General features: G+C 40.0%; 3 protein-coding genes and 1 pseudogene across 3 annotated transcripts; 3 read left to right on the forward strand and 1 right to left on the reverse strand.

Moving 5' to 3' along the window:
• The first annotated feature begins 495 nt into the window (after positions 1-495).
• On the forward strand, positions 496-8828 carry LOC140770031 (uncharacterized). The gene is made up of 12 exons (XM_073110984.1): positions 496-690; positions 1446-2897; positions 3501-3508; positions 3724-3899; positions 4402-4462; positions 4544-4642; positions 5315-5409; positions 5621-5734; positions 6008-6075; positions 6948-7058; positions 7494-7737; positions 8452-8828. Exons 2-12 carry the CDS (start codon positions 1567-1569, stop codon positions 8560-8562), a joined length of 2418 nt encoding a protein of 805 aa, XP_072967085.1. The 5' UTR covers positions 496-690; positions 1446-1566; the 3' UTR covers positions 8563-8828.
• A 1422-nt stretch (positions 8829-10250) lies between these two features.
• LOC140770982 (probable 2-oxoglutarate-dependent dioxygenase AOP1) lies at positions 10251-12919 on the forward strand. The gene is made up of 3 exons (XM_073112326.1): positions 10251-10744; positions 11242-11563; positions 12246-12919. The coding sequence occupies exons 1-3, from the start codon at positions 10371-10373 to the stop codon at positions 12510-12512; spliced, it is 963 nt and encodes a 320-aa protein (XP_072968427.1). The 5' UTR covers positions 10251-10370; the 3' UTR covers positions 12513-12919.
• LOC140769778 (probable 2-oxoglutarate-dependent dioxygenase AOP1) lies at positions 12721-16145 on the forward strand (annotated as a pseudogene).
• LOC140770980 (zinc finger CCCH domain-containing protein 9-like) lies at positions 15652-17972 on the reverse strand. Its single transcript, XM_073112325.1, has 3 exons — positions 17906-17972; positions 16596-17305; positions 15652-16492 (listed from the first exon to the last, which is right to left on the reverse strand). The coding sequence occupies exons 2-3, from the start codon at positions 17298-17300 to the stop codon at positions 16160-16162; spliced, it is 1038 nt and encodes a 345-aa protein (XP_072968426.1). The 5' UTR covers positions 17301-17305; positions 17906-17972; the 3' UTR covers positions 15652-16159.
• Between the last annotated feature and the right edge of the window lie 1135 nt (positions 17973-19107).

Genomic DNA, 19107 nt, shown 5'->3' on the forward strand with positions numbered 1-19107 from the left:
CCACTAATTAGTTTATCTTGGAGCATTTTGGATCAAATTATAGTTAGAGACAGCATATATTGGGGCTATGGATCGATAATATTTAGGCCCATGAGGTCCTGCTATTTCTAAGGCAGCTTTGTTACGATTTAAGTTATATTGGACCCTAACATAGTCTAGAAGGCCCAACCCAAACAAAGGATCCAAGGTTGGGCCTTATGAACGAGTGCTACAAGAATTATTACCTTAAGGCATTACTACTGCTATTCGGATCCAAAAAGAAGTGGGTACGAATCCGATCCTTTTTCAATCCCTACAACCTGCTTAGGTCCGACTCCTACTCGCACAAAAGTGTCCAACCAAAACCAAACCCGAACCCGAACCCAAGGGAAATTCCCAATCCACACCGCACGAACTATGCACGTGGCGATGGCTAATCTAATCACAGCCGTCCGTTTCCAATGGCTTCATCGCGATAGGACCCGATTGACCCTTCGCCCTTTATTTCCCGTTCGTTTCCTCCACTGCCCGCACCCTCTTTTTTAACTCTCAACCGCGGCCTCCCCTTCCTCCTCCTCCTCCGAGCTCTCCTCCCTTCTCCTCCGCCTCGGCGGCGAAATCGAGCAAGCGAAACCCGATCTCTCCCTCTCCTACTCTCCGGCTTCGGCGCGACTTCCTCATCGGCTAAATTATTCTCACCATTTACTCTAAGTAATGCTCTCCTCCTGTTTCTAATCTCTGTTCATATCTTTATACCCGTCTTACAACTCTAAATAATCGTACGGCTAGAGGCCGTAGATCGAGTCATGGAATAGTGTTTTCGTTTGATTAGAGGTCGATTGGGGTTCACGGTCCTGACGCCTAATTTTTCGCCGTGTTTTTTTTCTTCTTCTTTTGCTTTGATTTGGGATATGAATTGTTTATTTATCTGATCGAATGATCTGTTAGGTATTTCTTGTTGCTGTTCTCGGTATGTGAATCGATGCAAAGTAAAGGTGGTGTTGTTTCATATAACTTGTTTTAGACGTTGTTATGCTTATGATTTATTGTTTACGGTGGCATAGTTGAAGGGAGTCGCGGTAAAGGTTTCATATTTCTATTTAGTTGTGACATTTGATTGTGTTTTACTTATAATGGTGGTAAATTTGGGGTGATCGCGATTTTATCTGTGAATATGATTTGCATGATGTCCTTTGGTAAAATTTTAGAGGGAATTTACTGCTTTATTGAGATTACTTTGTGCGAAGTCAGAGATCTACTGAGTAATGTGTTTTTTATTTGAAACTAGGGCTATTCGTACTTCCTTTTAGAGAAAGCTGATGCTACTGTTGCCTTATATGACTCATTGAGTCTTTCCGAGATAACCAATATGTGTTGATCAGATGGCAATATGGACGGTTACTCCTAATCTATGTGTTATAGGTTGCTGATTTGAGTTTTTCTCTCGGTTTTTTTTTTCACTGCAGGAGGAGGAGTTCCTCAACAGATGTTTATTGAAGACGCAAGAGCTGTCGCTTCCATTGTTCTCCTTTTTCTTTGTTTTCTCTGTCTGTCAAAGGAACAGGTAACTTGTCAGAACCCAACACTATGAGTGGTGCTCCAAAGAGATCGCATGAGGATGGAGGTCATTCGACACCTTTAAAACGACCACATGAAGAGACCGGCATGTTTTCTAGTCCTTCTGGTAAACTGATTCAACCAGTTGGCAACGATTTTCACCTGCCTTTTGACCATGGGCAGGATGGACGTTTTGCAAAAGTCCAACGAGTTGAATCTCATGATGATAAGAGATCATCTCTACTGCATCGGATGCCCCTAGCTTCTAACAACTCTGCAGGCCATCTTGCCACACCTGACAGCAGGTTAGAACTGAAAGTTACAAAAGATGCTAGGGAAAGTAAGAGTGAAAATCGGGAGATTAAAGCTGAGGTTAGGGATACTTACACTGACACAAGGATTGACTCCCAAGCCAGTAAGGTTAAGAATGATGTAAGGATAGATAGTAGGGGGGATGAGAAAGAACTGAGAGCTGATAAATTGTCTCATGTTGACTACAAGGGTGACATCAAATTTGAAAAAGATGGTCACCCAGGGACAAGTTCTCACTTGAGCTGGAAAGATACGAAAGAGCATCATAATAGGGGTAAAAGATATTTCGAATTTCCAAGTGATGGCTTAGAGTCATGGCGTGCTGGTAGGCCTGGCTTACATAACACAGATGATGTTGCAAGGGATCCCTCAACAGTTGAAAAGCGGGAAGCTGCAGATACACATGAGGCTGTTGGTGAGAACAAGATTGACCTGAAAAGCGAAGAAAAAGTCAGAGATAAGGATAGGAAAAGAAAAGATGAAAAATATAGAGATTTTGCGGAGAGAGATAAAGATAGAAATGACCGTCAAAGCAATATACAGCTTGGTGTTGTTACTACTGAACGCAAAGAGCTAGTGAGAGAAGACAAAGATGCTGATAGGTGGGAAAGAGAAAGAAAAGATTCTCAGAAAGAGAAGGAACGAAATGAGAAGGAGAAGGATCCTATTAGGAGGGAATTATCAAATGCAAATGAAAAGGAGAATTTACATGCCCAGAAGGAGCTTGCTGATGGGCCTGCCAAAACTACTGAGCAGGAAAATACGACATTTGAGCCTAAGAGGCTTAAGGATGACAACTGGAAAACTTCCGATAAGGATTTTAAGGAGAAGAAAAGAGAAAGGGATATGGATGTAGGAGATAGGCACGAACAGCGCAATAAGTATCACGAAAAGGAATCTGATGATGTTTGTGCAGAGGGAGATACAGAAAAGGACAAGGAAGTCTTTAGTGGCATTCAGCAACGTAGAAGAATGATACGACCAAGGGGGACTCCTCAGGCATCTCACAGGGAACCTCGTTTTCGATCTAGAACACATGACAATGAGGGGTAAGATGTTATACATCCATTTGTGCAAAAATTGATATGCGATAATGTTGCTTTGGAGCATTTTGTACAGGGAATATATATACCCATGCCCAAAACCCTTGTTCGATATTGTGCTGACATGCCCTGGTTGATAATAATCTAAAACTATTAGAGTTCTAGCATTCAATTTGTTATTTAGGAGCTCAAGTTGGGAGTCAGAATCAGTAATCTGTTGCATCATTACTTTTATTTTCCTAGAGTTTGCCTGCTATTAAGTATGACTTCTATTAGTTTACTCGAGTCATTTCAACATCTTTGGTCTTTCTGTGATATTTCTATTACAAATTTTCCTGGACTGATAAAGTATCTATATTCAAGTTATGTACTTTGAACAAGGTTTCCTCTCAGTTCTGTACTTAAGATTGTATTTTCAAATTTTGTTTTAGCTTTTGTTTCACTGATAATCCATGTATCTTGTTAGTTAAGTACCTGGAGAGGCACATTTACATAACTGATATTGTCTATGGCTCTATGCTTCTTTCAGTTTTTTTTTTCAATTATATAAGTCTTAACTTTCTTCAGACATGTGCTTATTAATTTTTTTCCCTTTTTCTCTTTTTGCAGATCTCAAGGTCAGCCAATCTATTTCCTTACATTTACTTTTAACAGGTTCTGAATACTTGCATACAGGATTCAAGAGAAGCATTGTTATGGTGGAAAGCCACGTTTGCTTTCTAGGACATAATATCATAATATTGCTTATAAAAACCATCATGGATTGTTTTTTTAGTACCTTTCCTTTTCTCTTCTTCATTCTCTTCAATTTGTTTGTTCTCTCTTATTGCAGGAAAAAGTGAGATATCTGCAATTGTTTACAAAGCTGGAGAATGCATGCAAGAAATTTTAAAATCTTGGAAAGATTTTGAAGCATCTCAAGATACTAAAAGTGATGAAAGCCTGCAAAATGGTCCAACCCTGGAGATCCGTATACCTGCAGAATATGTCACTTCGACAAACCGCCAAGTAAATCAACCTCATATCCTGGCAGTCCTTTTTTGTATGGATTTTAAGAAGAATATCCCCCATGTCTCACAATATATTAATCCTTGCATGAAGTCTTCCATAAGTGATATTCTCTGGGTAACAAAGAAAATTGGAGTGCCCATTGACCTTTAGTGATTTAATCTATATATAGACTGTTTCAGAATGTAATCTTTCTATAGGATTCATTGACCATTTCCATGCAGTACATCATAGTCTTCAAAGAATGTGGAACTTGTGTTGCCTGCTTATATTGTTACATGCTCTATAAGCCTGTCTTTGGTCTTGGCATTTCTTATGGTAACTAATAATGGAAGTAATATAACTAACAGCTGTGTACAGGTATATCGGAACTGATTAGACTGTAGTATGAAAGGAGAATCATTGGATATACATTTAGCTACTGGTTTGATGCAGGGGATGGGCCCATTAGCTTCTTATTCATTTTAGTGTTTAATTGGTTTTTGATGGTCATTGTATGCAGGTCAAAGGTGCCCAACTATGGGGAACAGATATATATACCAACGACTCAGATCTTGTTGCTGGTACTAATTTATGATTTATTGCTGCATGTTTCATTTACTTTCCTTGATCGAGATTCTCATTTGTGGTTCTCTGTCTGTCAGTTCTCATGCATACTGGTTACTGCTGCACAACGTCATCCCCCCCACCATCTGCAATTCAAGAGTTACGGGCAACAATTCGAGTTCTGCCACCCCAGGATTGTACGTCTAATTTCATCATGATATATAAATTGTAAACTGTGTGATAATTGCATTGAATGATGAATATTCTCTTAACTGAAATACAAAGTATTCTGATATTCGGAATGACAGTAGTTATCAAGATATACATTTTTCTTGCATCTATGGACCCTCTTATGAGAAGAATCTCTATGATAGTAATTTGCTAGCACCTTCCTTCTGAGGTTTGACATGAAATAATATTTGTAGTATTTCATTTTTGCAGAATTTTGGATTAATTTGTAGCTTAAAATTAGATAAATTTAGAGTCTCCCGTTTTATCCAAAACTCAATGATTTAGGAGTTTTAAAATCTTAGTTCTTTTGGAGATGAGGTTAACTAGGGAAACTGTTACTTGTTTTGTTGTGCTAATATGTAAAACTGTAAAAGGTATTTGGAGGCTAAAAAAGGATCCTGATGTACCCTATGTTTCCTCTCCTTGGTTGTGGATCCATATGCCTCCTTAGTTTTCCTCATATTTAAAGCAGGTTATTTAGTCCAATCTACATCAAGCATGTACTGTATTAGTTTCATATGGTTATCTTATTACCTGAATATCATATTTCATTTGTCCATTTTCACTTTTTGATGGTTAGTAATTCATGGAACTGTGGCAATTGCATCATGTTTTATATAATTCTATTTTATTTGCAGGCTACAGTTCAACGTTGAGGAACAATGTTCGTTCACGTGCTTGGGGGGCTGGTATTGGATGTAGTTTTCGGATTGAGCGCTGCTGCATTGTGAAGGTAGTAAGACATGCTACTGTATCCAACTTTAATTGGATTTAGGTTGTGTGATTCTTGGAGTGCTCAAGTTGCTATTTTAGTTTTATGATCTTTTGTTTAGTGGATGAACTATTGTCTAATTGATGACCTGTAATTAGTACTCTTGAGAATTTCTAGTATAATGTTCTTCCTTTCAATATCCATTTTGTTTTGTTGTTACTGTATATGACAGAAAGGTGGTGGGGCAATTGATCTTGAGCCTCGTCTTACCCATACATCAGCAGTTGAGCCAACTCTTGCTCCTGTATCGGTTGAACGCACTATGACGACAAGAGCTGCTGCCTCGGTAATTTCTCCCCTTTTTCGGTAACCTCTTGCAGTATTTGTTTTTTGTTGATCATTTATATGTTGGTCACTGCAATACTAAGCTCTTCTTTCATATTCAAGAATAACCATATGAGACTCCTTAAGTGCTTGCATATGATTACCACTCAGAAGCTCTTTTAATTCCTTATTTACATTTCTATTTTGGCTAACACAATCGTTGTGTTTTTATTTTTATTTCTTTCTATATGGATTTTCTATGTTAAGATGTTACATAATGGCTTTGGTTCTGCAGAATGCATTGCGTCAACAAAGGTTTGTCCGTGAAGTCACAATTCAGTACAATCTTTGCAACGAACCATGGTATTCTTCAACTTCATGTCCCATCATTCTTTCTTTGATTTCTTTTCTTTTAGGGGCTTACTTAACTATGCAAATCATATATTTCAAGATATTTTGATGTCTACCATTATATGTGCTGTGGATTAAATGAGATGTAATGTTGCATTCCAAATGCGTTCTGCGCTATATATGCTATAACTTCACTTACTATGTATGTATGAGCTACCATAACCATCTATTTTGTGATCACCCATTTAGATGTCTCAATTATGTTTGTGCTTCTCGTTATGTTTCTTTGATTTCTTTGGCCTTGTAGTAGCAGATTCTTGTGGTACTATTTCTGTTTCTCCTTTTGTCTCTTCTACCTTTGTGCCTTGGTCTTTAGAGGTTACAGAGAGTTACATGCCCCATGGGGTTAGGAGCAGAATTTCCCCGTAAGTCATAGATTATGGGAAAGGAAAACTATCAGATTGCAAATTTGTATTCTTTCAGTGCTGAATAAGGATATCTATGTTGCGAAATTGACATTATCAGAAAAAGATGCAGATGTACATTTCTTCACTCATTACATGTTGCATGCTCACATCTTTCTTATTGATTGAGTAATATTAAAACAATGATATTGATGTCCTATGCTTCTTAATAGTAGCTCTGGAAGTTAAATTTACAATTAAACTTAAAGGCTTACTCCATGTGCTCGGGTGACTAGGGTTTTGAAACACCCTATACAATAGTAATGTTGTGGACATTTTGCACTACGAAAGCACCCTTTGGTTGGTGGCTTGTGCACTTAGACACCGTTTAAATTTAAAATGAGATAACCTTTTCTTTTATGTTCTCAGATTGATCTATATTGTGATGGCTTTTCCTCTGTTTCTTGCTAAAATTTTCAGGTTGAAATACAGTATTAGCATTGTTGCCGATAAGGGATTAAAGAAGCCTCTTTATACTTCAGCACGACTGAAGAAGGGAGAAGTTATATACTTAGAAACACATTTTAATAGGTATTGTCCTAAATTATTCCTCTTTTATTTGTCTTTTTAAATTGTTGATATAATTATTTGAAAAGTTCTGATTTTCGTCACTAGTTGCCATCTCTTGATCTACTATCTCAGTCTTTCATAATTATTGATGAAACTACTATTGTCGATTTGTTTGCCTCCTGGATATCCTGGCTGCTAAATTTTTTTTAGGGAAAGAAATCCCACAAGTGTACCAAAGTTATTTACGTTTATGTTGGTGCTGATGTGCTTCTGCCACATTTTTTCATTTTGTTCTTCTACTTGATGGAAACAACAATGTATCAGTCAATGCTTCTGACTTTTCGGATACCAGTTTCTCAGATTATTGTTCCATATTTTGTTTGATAAAACTGCTCTTATGGTAGAATCTTCCTTGTTTCTATCACTGTTTCGCTTGTTCACTATTCTCCCTTTCAGGTACGAGCTATGCTTTAATGGGGAGAAGGCTGGCTGCAACGGAACAATGCCTAATTCATCTCAGGCAGCGGAGACTGAACAGGAGAAGCTTCAGAACCACAGCTCCCATGCTCACAATGGGGACAGAAGTTCGACAGACCGTGAAAATCTTGTAGATGTATTCCGGTGGTCTCGTTGTAAGAAGGCTATGCCCGAAAGAATTATGCGTTCTATGGGAATCCCATTGCCCATGGAACATTTGGAGGTACTATGTTTGACCACATATATTGATATCTACATAATATTAGTCAAGTTTCCAGTTGTTGAGAGTGGCATACATTTGTGATTAAAAAGTGTTGCTAACCCACCATAGGACACTGGCAAGGTTTGTAGGTTGTCCCAAATCCCTAGTCATTTAAAGAGTTCCTAATGAGGTCTTCTTTTTTCCATACAATTACTGCTTATTGTACTGAATAGAAATCAAACTTTGGTTTGCCATCACTCTCTAAACTTCTGTTAAGCTTGATATTGAATTTCAAGAGATATGAGAGAAATGTTACAAGCCTCTTACAATAATATTTGCATGCTGGAGTTTACTCCCAGCAAGTATTCCAGATTTGATCTGCTTGGTTTTGGAGTGGGATGATTCCTGGAATTGAGTAACAAATTAAGTTGTGTTTGATGCATTTTATGTGATGTCGATAGTTAATCCGCTAAATGATGATAAACATTTTTCAGTTGACATGCTGTTTGTAGTTATGCATGAGGAACCTAATAGTACTTCAGATGACTGCATTTCATTAGTAGTCCATTTATGTAGTGAGCTTTCAGCTGGTGTTCTCAAATAGTATATTAAGGACTAGTCATAATATTGAGCTATGGCTCATAATCTGATATGTTGTCCTTTGTTGAGATTCATTGGTAGTTTTACACAGTAAAAGTTACACTCCTAACAAACTTCTTTCCTTTAACGGTGCAGGTATTGGAGGAGAACTTGGACTGGGAAGATGTCCAGTGGTCCCAAACTGGGGTTTGGGTAGCGGGAAAGGAGTATGCTCTTGCCCGCGTTCATTTTCTCTCCCCGAATTAGTGATCAAGTGTACCTCTATGGCTCTTACATTTTTTTAAATGATTTAATGTAGAATATATGTAGCCATGTGTATAATGCATACCTTGTGGGTAGGTTGATCTCCATAGTTTGGTTAGTTATTTAATTGTCAGTATTGAAGATGTAATTTCATTTCATGCTATCAGGATAGCCTGACTGTAGTTACCTTAATTTGGGAGTGGGAAAGAAACAAACTTGGCTGTGTTGTAAGAATGGTCAATAAATTTGGTTTTCTTCTCGTTCTTATAGATTTAACTGAAGAGCCTATTGCAGTTCTTCTTGCCACATAAGCTTGACGTTACTTATGGACAGATCAGTTTGTCTGTCTGTAAACCCAGAAGGAAGTAGCCACTGTACAACCTGCGCTAGCATTTGAGAACACAAACTTATTTAGAATTTCAACACTATCTTAATGTTAGGTTTTTTTTTCTTTTATGTTGTATTCGAATAGTGTCTGGGGTAAAGAGGGATGTAAAACCTGCCTTCTTTTGCCAAAATGGCCACAAGTTTGAGGTAAGGAAACAACCTCTTCAGGCATGGCTTCTTTCTAACTCTCCGAATTGCGCCGCGGATCTTATACTCACATTAGTAGCAGGTCGATCGGCTCACATTCTCGTGTAAAGTGTCGTCAACTTTTCTTTTGGATATATCATAAGCCCTCTTTATCTTTAGAGAAACAAGCTAATTCTCATACAAAGGGCGGTTAATTGGATAAATTTTTTTTAGAAATAGAGATTTTTATAAATCTCACCCTACCCTACGTTTTGTCTATTTTATGATTCGCACTCCATCTTTGGGAATTTTATAACACGACCCTTCCTTTTTACTATAACGTTTATTTAACATCCTGAGTTAACTTAACCTTACTATAATCAAACTGAATGATATCAAAAAGAGAATATTCTGTTATAATCTATGTAATTTATAACATTCTTAAATTACCATTGTACTTATCTATAATTTTATTCATAATATGAACATCCATATTTATTATTTTTTTTCAAACTACGGAGAACATCACTTAAATCTCAAGTCAATCTTAGAGTTTTCAAACTCCAAGTCATAGAGATCTTAGAGTTCCCCAAACGTCAAGTCGATTTTATTACTTACGACCTCAAAGATGGGGAGGAAGATGAAGAAAATTTCTGAAAAGATAAAGAAAAAAAGGGTTCGAGCTGGAAAGATGAAGAAAATTAGATAAAGTTAGGGGAAGCTTTTAAGGCTTGTTCGTAGTAGAGATTTTGGAGAATTGTTTTGGGTTGTGGGTTTTGATATTATAAGTTTATGAGGTAGAGTTTACTTATAGATAAGATGATTTAGATTTTGTGGGGTTAGAGTTTAGTTTGAGTAAGAAAGATTTTATGGAGATTTAAGTTAGGTCAGAATTTTTTAAGCATATTTTAGTAATTTTTGAACTAGAGTCACATAAACTATATAACATGATTAATATCAGTTAGCTAAAGTAGCGTTGGAATGTTAAATAAACATTATAGAAAAAATAAGAAAGCGCATTATAAAATTTTCAAAAATAACGTGCCAATCACAAAATAGACATCGACTGTAATTTGTTAAAAACCCCTTGGAAATATGTCATATCAAATCATATGCGTATAATTCTCAAGTGAAAATTTCTCGATGAGCTTTAATATCGACGGAGAATACCGAACTACGCGTTTAATGGAAAAATAATTTCCAGTTTTATAGCCAACAATGGCATGAAGGAAACAGTAAACCTTATCAACCATAACCTCCACGTTCACCAGGTTGTCTCTCCTGTTTGAGAGAAGACGATGAGCTCCCAAATCCCCAAGATCGACTTCTCGGATGTGGATCTCTCGAACCCGGGAACCCAACTCTGGAACACTGTGCGAGGCCAGGTGATGGATGCGCTCACATCCATGGGCTGCTTCGAGGCTCTTTACCCATCTGTCACCCCTGAGCTCCGGGATGCGCTCTTCGGCTCCGCCGTGAAGGATCTCTTCGCCCTCCCGCTCGAGACCAAGCTCCTTAACTCCTACGGCCCCGAGAAGCCCTTCCATGGCTACTTGGGCAACATTCCGGGACTCGACAACTACGAGAGCTTGGCCATCACAGATGCGCCGCGTCCCCAAGAGGTCAGGAGATTCGCTGATCTCATGTGGCCTGATGGAAACCCTAGCTTCTGGTAAGGGCTCTCTCTACCAGATTGATTTTTTTTTTTATTCCATACCTGCCAAGTGTTTGATGTCGTGCTTCGTAGAGAAGCCTTTTTTTTTGTTGAAAACCCCTCAAATCGCTTGATAAAGTACGTAGAAGGTGTTCATATTGAGTTTAATTTTTTAGATCAAAACAGCACTGCCAAGAAGATTTAAAGAACTGGCTTTAAACACCTGATGTTACCCGACCTTGTCCTCATCAAGTTTTGCTCTTTATTAAAATTAATACATTAGCTTTCTTCAAATCTCGCGAGACAGACTATGATTCGCCCTTTACTTGTGAACAAAAGCGAGCTTTGACACTCATATATAATGCGGACCTGAATCAAGTATTCACATAAGTCACTTGTAAGATAGTTTGCTGATATTAAATCGCCCTCTGGTTTTTGACCATCGAAAAATTTCCATTATGAATTGCTTCATCTTATGGGATAAGTTGATAACTATGTTCTTTTGTACATAACAGTGAGACGGCGCTCCGTTTTGCAGAACAATTTGCACGATTGGAAGAGATGGTCTATAGGATGGTTTTGGAGAGCCTGGGGGTGTTTAACTACCATGCAGCTCAAACGGAGTCTAACTGGTCCCTGCTAAGATTCTCACAGTATACAGCGCCCAATGGTGAGGAGAAAAATCTTGGGTATATTTCGCATCAAGACACCAATACACTGAGCATTGTATGCCAGAATCAGGTCGACGGGCTGGAGGTTCAAACCAAGAATGGGCAGTGGATCCTTGTCACACCTTCACAGGCCTCCTTGATTGTCATGGCTGGCAACGCCTTCCGGGTAAAGCATTATTACACTCAGATCAATATTAATGCTTTTTGAGGATATTATATGATATGCCGAACCATGTTTGGTGATGTCAACTAGATAGATTGAGCCTCACGTTAGGGGTACCTCATGTTTTAGTAATACACAAATATAGGACTTTTTGATGATTCTTAATCTTAGAATCTCAAATGTTGGATGATTCCTTTGTTATTTAGAGAAATCTTTGAAAGTGGCAATCAAGGAGATGTTCAATCAAAAAAAGATTATATGCATGAGCGGATCTTTCTTAAAACTCAGGAGCTAGTCAGCATGAAAGTAGACATCTACGGATCAAAATTCAAGCTGTCATACAAAATATATCAAATTCAAAAGAATCATGGAGGAAGGAAATGGCAAGCTCTGATACTAAAAGACTGTCACCATCCACAAAGTATAAATAAGTTGACTATAATGGAGAACGATCTTTAGCTTGAAAAAATCAATTCAACTTAGGATTTTGATTAAACAGATTGGATATAAATTAATAAAGAACTGAACCAGTGAAGAGGCAATTTACCCATAAGTAGCTGATTTGTCCTGTAATTGATCAACACTTTGTTTTCATTCAGAATAGCTTGGACCTAACCATTCCCCTGAATCCGGGCAATGCTTTGATTATATTGCTCAGTATGTTTCTTATACTCATGTTGATCAGGCTTGGACCAACGGCAGAGTTTATGCCCCATTTCATCGTATATTGGTGGGGGGAGAAGTGACAAGATACTCTGCCATCTTCTTCTCAATTCCAGGGGAGAACCTCATGATCCAGGCGCCCGAGGAGCTTGTAGACGAAGAGCACCCTTCATTGTTCAAGCCTTATGATTACAATGAGTTTGTAAACTTTTGTGTCTCCAAAGAGAGTGGAGGGAGAGAGGATAAGCTGGAGGCCTTCTGCGGAGTGTCTGCGACAAGGCTTAGCTGAGGCCCTGCTGACTTCTTTGCCTTGGCATTCTACCTTTGCACATCAGTATGGTCCATAACTTGGCTTTTATTGCGAAAGGAGCAGTTGTGTAGTTTATGAAGTGATGATATTGCAGCTAATTCTTCCAGCTGAAGCTTAGGTTGTTGCGGTGTTTCTGAGTGGCGTAAAACCTGCCCTAAACCCAGGACTATATAGTCTCTACTGGAAATCCTAATCAAGAATTCACTTTCTTTTTGTAGCTTTTTATATGAAGAAAGGTACAAATGCATAATTATCATGGAAGTATATAGTGGGATGAAATAACTTGATAATATGTTGGTTGTCTTGTTGCTGCTGTAAGTTCTTCATCTCCTCTGCTGTAGCTTGTTTATTTATGTCAAATGTTTTCTGAGTGGTTAATTGTTAACTTTCTTTTTTTATTTTATTATTGATCAGTTTTGCACGTGAGATGATATCAAAATGAAAAGAAAAATAAAAGGGAAGGTTAACAGAGTCCGGGCATCCTAATCAGGTAATATTATCAATCATGTCGAAAATTATTGGAGTCGCAAAAAGCGGAAAATGTAGGGGCGGCTTTAAATCTTGAGAGAGATGTCTCCTCATCATTCAGCATAATTACGCACCAACCAATCAAACAAGGTCGCAATATATGTAGAAAATGGCAACTGACGGTTAAATAGTAAACGAGATTAATGCAATGGACGAACCCAATCGACCATTAATCCCTATGTACTACTACTACTCGGCTTCTTCACAGAGAGAGAGAAGATCGATTCTGGGATGCGGATCCATCGAACCCGGGAGCCCGAAGCTGGAACACAGTACGAACCCGGGTGATGGACTGATGGATGCTCTCACCTCCATGGGCTGCTTCGAAGCCCGTTACTCTGCTGTCACGTCCAAGCTCTGCGACTCGTTATTCGGCGTTGCCAAGGATCTCTTCGCCCTCCCACTCGAGACCAAGCTCCTCGACACCCCCCTGACCCTGAGAAGCCCTTCCATGGCTACTTGGGGAACATCCCGGGACTCCACAACTTCGAGAGCTTGGCCATCATGAATGGCCTGATGGAAACACTAGCTTCTGGTAAGAACTCTCTTTTATAGATCAGTTTTTATTTTATTTACCTTCTAACGAATTACCTGCTACATGTTTGATCTCGTGCTTCTGAGAGAATTATTAAGATCGAGTGGCTTGATCATGCTAAGTCATCAAAATAGAATAGCTAAGAAGATTTAAAGTGAATCACTTGTTAACACCCCCAAATATATTGCCCACCTGGTCCTCATCAGCTCTTCTTTATTAAAGAGAGTATCTTTTGTTAGTATAACAGATCACATTTCACCTTACTTTATGAACCAAAGCAAGCTTTTCTACTCATATATGATTCTGAACTGAATCAAGTAATCACACAAGTAACTTATTAGATAGTTTGATGATATTAACCATTGAGAATTCTCCACTAGAAATTAATTGCTTCATCTTGTGCAATGACCGTGTCCTTCTGTACTTAACAGCGAGAAGGTACTCTATTTTGCCAAACAACTGCCACAGTAGGAAGAGATTGGTCCAGAGGATGGTTTTGGAGAGCCTGGGTGCGTCTAAGTGCCTCGCATGACAAACCGACTCTACATTGTTCTGGTTGTGGTTCTCACAATGTAAGACAGCCCAATCCTGAGGAGAACAATCTCGGGTATATTTCACATCAAGACACCAATACATTAAGCATCATATGACAGAAGCAGGTTGATGGACTGGAGGTTCAAACCAAGGATGGGCAGTGGATCATTGTCACACCTTCCCCAGACCTCCTTGATTGTCATTGCTGGCAACTCTTTCCGGGTAATGCTTATGTTATTACACTCCCTATCACTAGTAATGCTTTTCTTCAGGAGATTGGTGATGTCAAATAGATAGATTGATGCTCCGCCATCCTCTTCACATTTCCAAGGGAGAATCTCATGATCCAGGGAACTTGTACCCTGTTCAAGCCCTATGATTATAATGAGTGTGAACGCTTTTGTGTCTCAGAGGAGGGTGGACAGAGAGAGCATAAGCTAGAGGCTTTCTGTGGAGTATCTGAAACTGTGCGTAGCTGAGGGCCAACGTACTTCTCTGGCACACTATATCCGTTAGTACTAAGTCCTAATCAGGGATGCGCTTCTTAACTGAATATGAATCTCGTTGCTTTCTGTATCGTTTTAATTGAAAAAAGAAAATGCAATAGATCAGTGATGAAATAACTTCATGACGGTGCTGGTTCCTTGGTTTGGGTTTGTAAAATGTTGTTTTACCCTTCTGCTGTAGTTTGTTTACCTGTGGTAGGAATATTCTGAATACGCCTAACAAGAAGAAGATGAAAAAGGAAGGGAACAGAATCCGGTTGTCTTTGCTTCCTTATGTTTTCAACTGATTCTGACGAGATAAAGGAGTAACCAATTTTATCGTCTGTTGATTGTGCATCCTGTTCTACGGTTGCCTTGTCGCGACGGAGCAAGCAGTGGAGGGAGTTATTCTTGTATATAAAACATATATCTTGATTCAATTGACAAAACTTTCTGCCAAACATAGGGAAAAAAAGGGAACGAAAAAATAACGACATCGGACTGACTCACTGACTGACTGGTCACTTTCTGCCAGACGCATCCACATCGACCATCTAATTGTCTGCATGAGCTTGACGTCGGCCTGGTAACTGGCCTTACAAAAAATGCTCCCTAATTCTAGCTTCTCAACTCGGATCCAACTAAGTTTAAGCATGATCATGTCTCGGTTTTATCACTCGAGTGAGTTCAGGACACATTCATATAAATCAAGGGATCAGACGTTACTAGTTGGGATTGACTCAAATCTTGCATCACGCGTGAAATAAACTTGAGCAAGCTTTGTCCATTCAAAGTAGAAAATCCAACATCTCATTTAAGGCTGGTGGTTAGAGCCTGCTTTTTGAATGCTCGACCAGGTTCCACTTGACCCTGAACTGGCCTTAAGGTGCTCCTGAGTACTACTAGTTCATTCGCTTTTGATAAACCCACCAAACAGAGAGAGAGAGAGAGAGAGAGAGAGAGAGAGAGAGAGAGAGAGAGAGAGAGAGAGAGACTTTCTTCATAACCAAAGGAATCCATTTTCTCTTAAGAGAATTTTGGGGGGAAAGAAGAATTCAGTATAAAATGACCAACAGATGCTACCCAACTAGTAGAACATCTGTAGCATTAGTGACAGCAGAAAAGAATAGCGATCAATGACAAAATCAAGGACTCCACGAACGTTTGCCCAACCCTTCAACCAGACCTCATGGAATCAATACATTCCTACAAAATTCCATTATTACCTTGTAGAGGCAATAATACTATTCCGCCCAAGGAAAAAGTTATTACGTATACTTATATATCGTTATTACAAGGATTTAAGGAATATACAAAGCAATTTAGCAACATACTTAGTTACTTACCCTATTAAGTCCTCTGCGGGAAAAGTTGATCCTTCATTTCATATTCCCACATCATCAATCTTCTGCTCTATATATATTCACATAGCCTCACCACTAATCTTAACATTTCCATTTGTTTCTTTCTCTGAATAGTTGACTTTGTTTTTATTTAGTATTTCTTTTGGTATTTGTGAGAGAAAAATTACCGACTGACGATATCTATGGCCGGAGGAGGAGGCGGTCGGATGGGGCGAGGGTGTGGCGGAAGTGGCAGCGGTGGCCGTAGGGACACGTGTCGCCAGCGAGGACCATGCGGCAGACCTCGGTCTTGTAACGCGGGTGGCGGATGACGGGTCGGAGCTCCGCTATGCCGTGGGCGAACTGGCAGTGGTCCCCGTATGGGCATTCACCGGTCTCCTCCCATTTGTTGCAAAGCTCGGTCTTAAACATCCCCTGGTTGTATACCTCGAACTCCAATGCGCCTTCCTCGTCACCATCCACTGCTTTCGCTTCTCCCCTTTCTTCCTTCTTGCCTCCCACGTAAACTTTCTGCTGCTTTACATTGAGAAAACGCAATATAACGATAGTATATAGGTTGTTGAGTGGAAATAGTAAAATGGAAGAGGGAGTGGTGAGAGTAGAGTAGTAGACTCACTGATCCGACCACGGCAGGGCTGGAGACGCGTAGACGGCCGGTACGGTTGGATGTCGTTCCCGGGACACCAGTGGGGTTGAGCTTTAGGTAACCACTGGATCGGATTGAGATGCTCTTGGGAAGCGAAACGCGTTTCTCTTCCTCGAGAACACTCGTTGGGCTCATCTCCGCTGTCGGTTCGCCGATCCCGAGACGGCGAAACTCTTCCGCGAGGGAATTTGCGGCGGCGGAGATGGCGGAGGACGGGATCCGGCTGTTCTGGTTGCCAGACAAGAAGGCGAGACGCTTGGTGAGCTCGCCGTTGGCGATGCGGAGCTTGACGTTCTCGTGGCGGAGGGCCTCAGCCTCCTCCGCCGCCTCGTGGAGGTGGGAGAGGCAGAGCTCGTAGCGATCGGCGATCTCCTGGTACTGGAGGGTGAGGCGGGCGAGGTAGAGGCGGTTGTCGGTGGCGGCGAGGTCGTCGTCACCATCGAAGGAGGCGGAGGAGGGGGAGAGAGAGAGGGAGGAGGGGACCGGGAAGTGAGTGAGAGGAGATGGAGCGCCTTCGGGGTTGGAGAAGATGGAGGTGTATGGGTAGAAGAGATCGCCGCCATTGGTGAGGTATGGAGGTGAGCAGAGCCGTTGATCAAGAGGTCCGAAACTTCCAGATTCGATCGCGGGCATGAGGCGGTCGCCATTGGTTGAAGAGATCAGCTCCTGCTGCATCTTATCTGCAGGAAAAACGGACAAAAGAAGATAAGAAAGATATCAAGAAAAAACAGAGAATAGCAGAGCTCCTAGAAACAAATAAGAAAACGAAAACCTCGAACATAATAAGCTAATACTTCAAACCTTCCGATAATAGATCGATTGTTTCAGGTTAGCAAAGTGTAAATAATGGAGATAAACCAAACAAAAAAATAGAAAAAGAGACGATCTAACAAGTAAATTAGCCAAAATCGAAGCAAGAATTAGTGGATCTTTGGATTGCCATTACATACTTCTAGAAAAAATTCCCAGGTAAAATCGACTAGAAAATGGAGTGAACTACTATGATCGTTGCTGTTCTTCTAATCAAACATTCTTTACAGCCACAAAAATAAAGATGATCCGATCAAACCATGAAGTTTACCGGAATAATCTAGTTCCTCAGAGCTAATTAATATAAACTCAGATGCAATCGAAAGATCTGCCAACGATAAAGCTATACACTAGAAACTTCATCAAATCGCCTAAATTTCCACAAAAACGATTAAATCCATAAGAACATCCGGCGAGATAGAGCAAATCCGTTCAAGAACATCGCATTCTCACGATCTCAGAGATCTCACCTGAGCAACGAGAGCACCAAGGATTAAACGAGGGAGAGAGAGAGAGAGACAGAGAGAGAAAGAGAGAGAGGGGATTCAAGAAATGGGTAGCGATGGATTATATATAATGGCGTTCGGAGGGAGCAAATGGTCGCTGCGAAGGGGGACCAGGTGGGGACCACCGAAACGGTTGCAAAGAATTCTAACAGAATTGGGTCCCGTGGTGCTCTGACGTGGCATTAATGAGTTTCCCTTTTCACCCTCGTACGAGGTACTGCAGTGCGAGCTGAGCTTGTACACTTCGGTAATTTCACCTGCATCTCTTACACCGTTCTTGAGGGGGGTGGAACGGTGGGTCCCGGGAAATATCGGACGGCTCTGATTTGAATTGTACTTGTTTCTTCTCCAAAACTGGTGAATAATGAGATTTATTCATCCTACCTGGAATAAGTTAAACCTTTTCCCCTTTGGCCATCATGGCATGGGAACGGAGGACGCGTCCAATTAGGCCATCTACCCTCCTACCTCTCTTTTCCGTAAATAGTAAACTTCTAGAAATTTACCAATTTGCCCCAGTTAAAACAATATTATCTCGCAGGGAAGCATTGTTAGTTTCAGTTTAGTGGTTGCTTGATGGAGAAAGATTTTTATGCATCGGATAGTGTTGAGTACTTATCGGGGATAAGTTTGGTGGATGCTGAATAACTCAATAGGAGCCGGATAAGGAGAAGGAGTGGGTGGGCACGTAAGGGGGATGTGGTTGGAAGTGGGATTGCCTTGTGATTGCTTTAGCTTTGCTTCAAAGGCTCTGACCTCTATGAGTTAACCACCTTGTGTACTAAAAGGACACCTTTAGAAAAGAAATGATGCTATAATGTTTGCTTGCTTGTCAAACTTTTAACTAACTTTGGCCCATTTTGTTAGCATCAATCACGTTCTACGTCTAATGGTTTTGGTCCCATGTACAAAACGATGCAAGATTGGGTTAGCTGGTGGCTAGTAATTAGAGAAAATTGCTGCCCCGAGTTCTGATCAAGTGCTTCAATTTGACGTCTAAACGAATTTAGGTGTGTTGTTTGAATTTGCCTGTCAAAATAGTTAAGGTGTTAAAGTGGTGACAAGATGTGAACAAATTTGATGGTTCTTGTGAAGTTAATAGAGAGAGATAATTTGCAAGTAGTGAGCTATATACGTACAGATATGTGAAATCTAAAGTTCGGAAG

Source organism: Typha angustifolia, chromosome 11 (genome assembly GCF_048772165.1).
Source record: "Typha angustifolia cultivar Huaian chromosome 11, ASM4877216v1, whole genome shotgun sequence".
Taxonomy (NCBI): Eukaryota; Viridiplantae; Streptophyta; class Magnoliopsida; order Poales; family Typhaceae; genus Typha; species Typha angustifolia.

Coding starts and splice junctions, on each gene's coding strand:
- LOC140770031 (XM_073110984.1), top strand. CDS start 1,567: ATGAGTGGTGCTCCAAAGAGATCGCATGAGGATGGAGGTCATTCGACA. Junction 4,463..4,543: donor CGACTCAGATCTTGTTGCTG/GTACTAATTTAT, acceptor TCTGTCTGTCAG/TTCTCATGCATACTGGTTAC. Junction 7,059..7,493: donor TTAGAAACACATTTTAATAG/GTATTGTCCTAA, acceptor TCTCCCTTTCAG/GTACGAGCTATGCTTTAATG.
- LOC140770982 (XM_073112326.1), top strand. CDS start 10,371: ATGAGCTCCCAAATCCCCAAGATCGACTTCTCGGATGTGGATCTCTCG. Junction 10,745..11,241: donor GATGGAAACCCTAGCTTCTG/GTAAGGGCTCTC, acceptor TGTACATAACAG/TGAGACGGCGCTCCGTTTTG. Junction 11,564..12,245: donor TGGCTGGCAACGCCTTCCGG/GTAAAGCATTAT, acceptor CATGTTGATCAG/GCTTGGACCAACGGCAGAGT.
- LOC140770980 (XM_073112325.1), bottom strand. CDS start 17,300: ATGCAGCAGGAGCTGATCTCTTCAACCAATGGCGACCGCCTCATGCCC. Junction 16,493..16,595: donor GCCCTGCCGTGGTCGGATCA/GTGAGTCTACTA, acceptor AATGTAAAGCAG/CAGAAAGTTTACGTGGGAGG.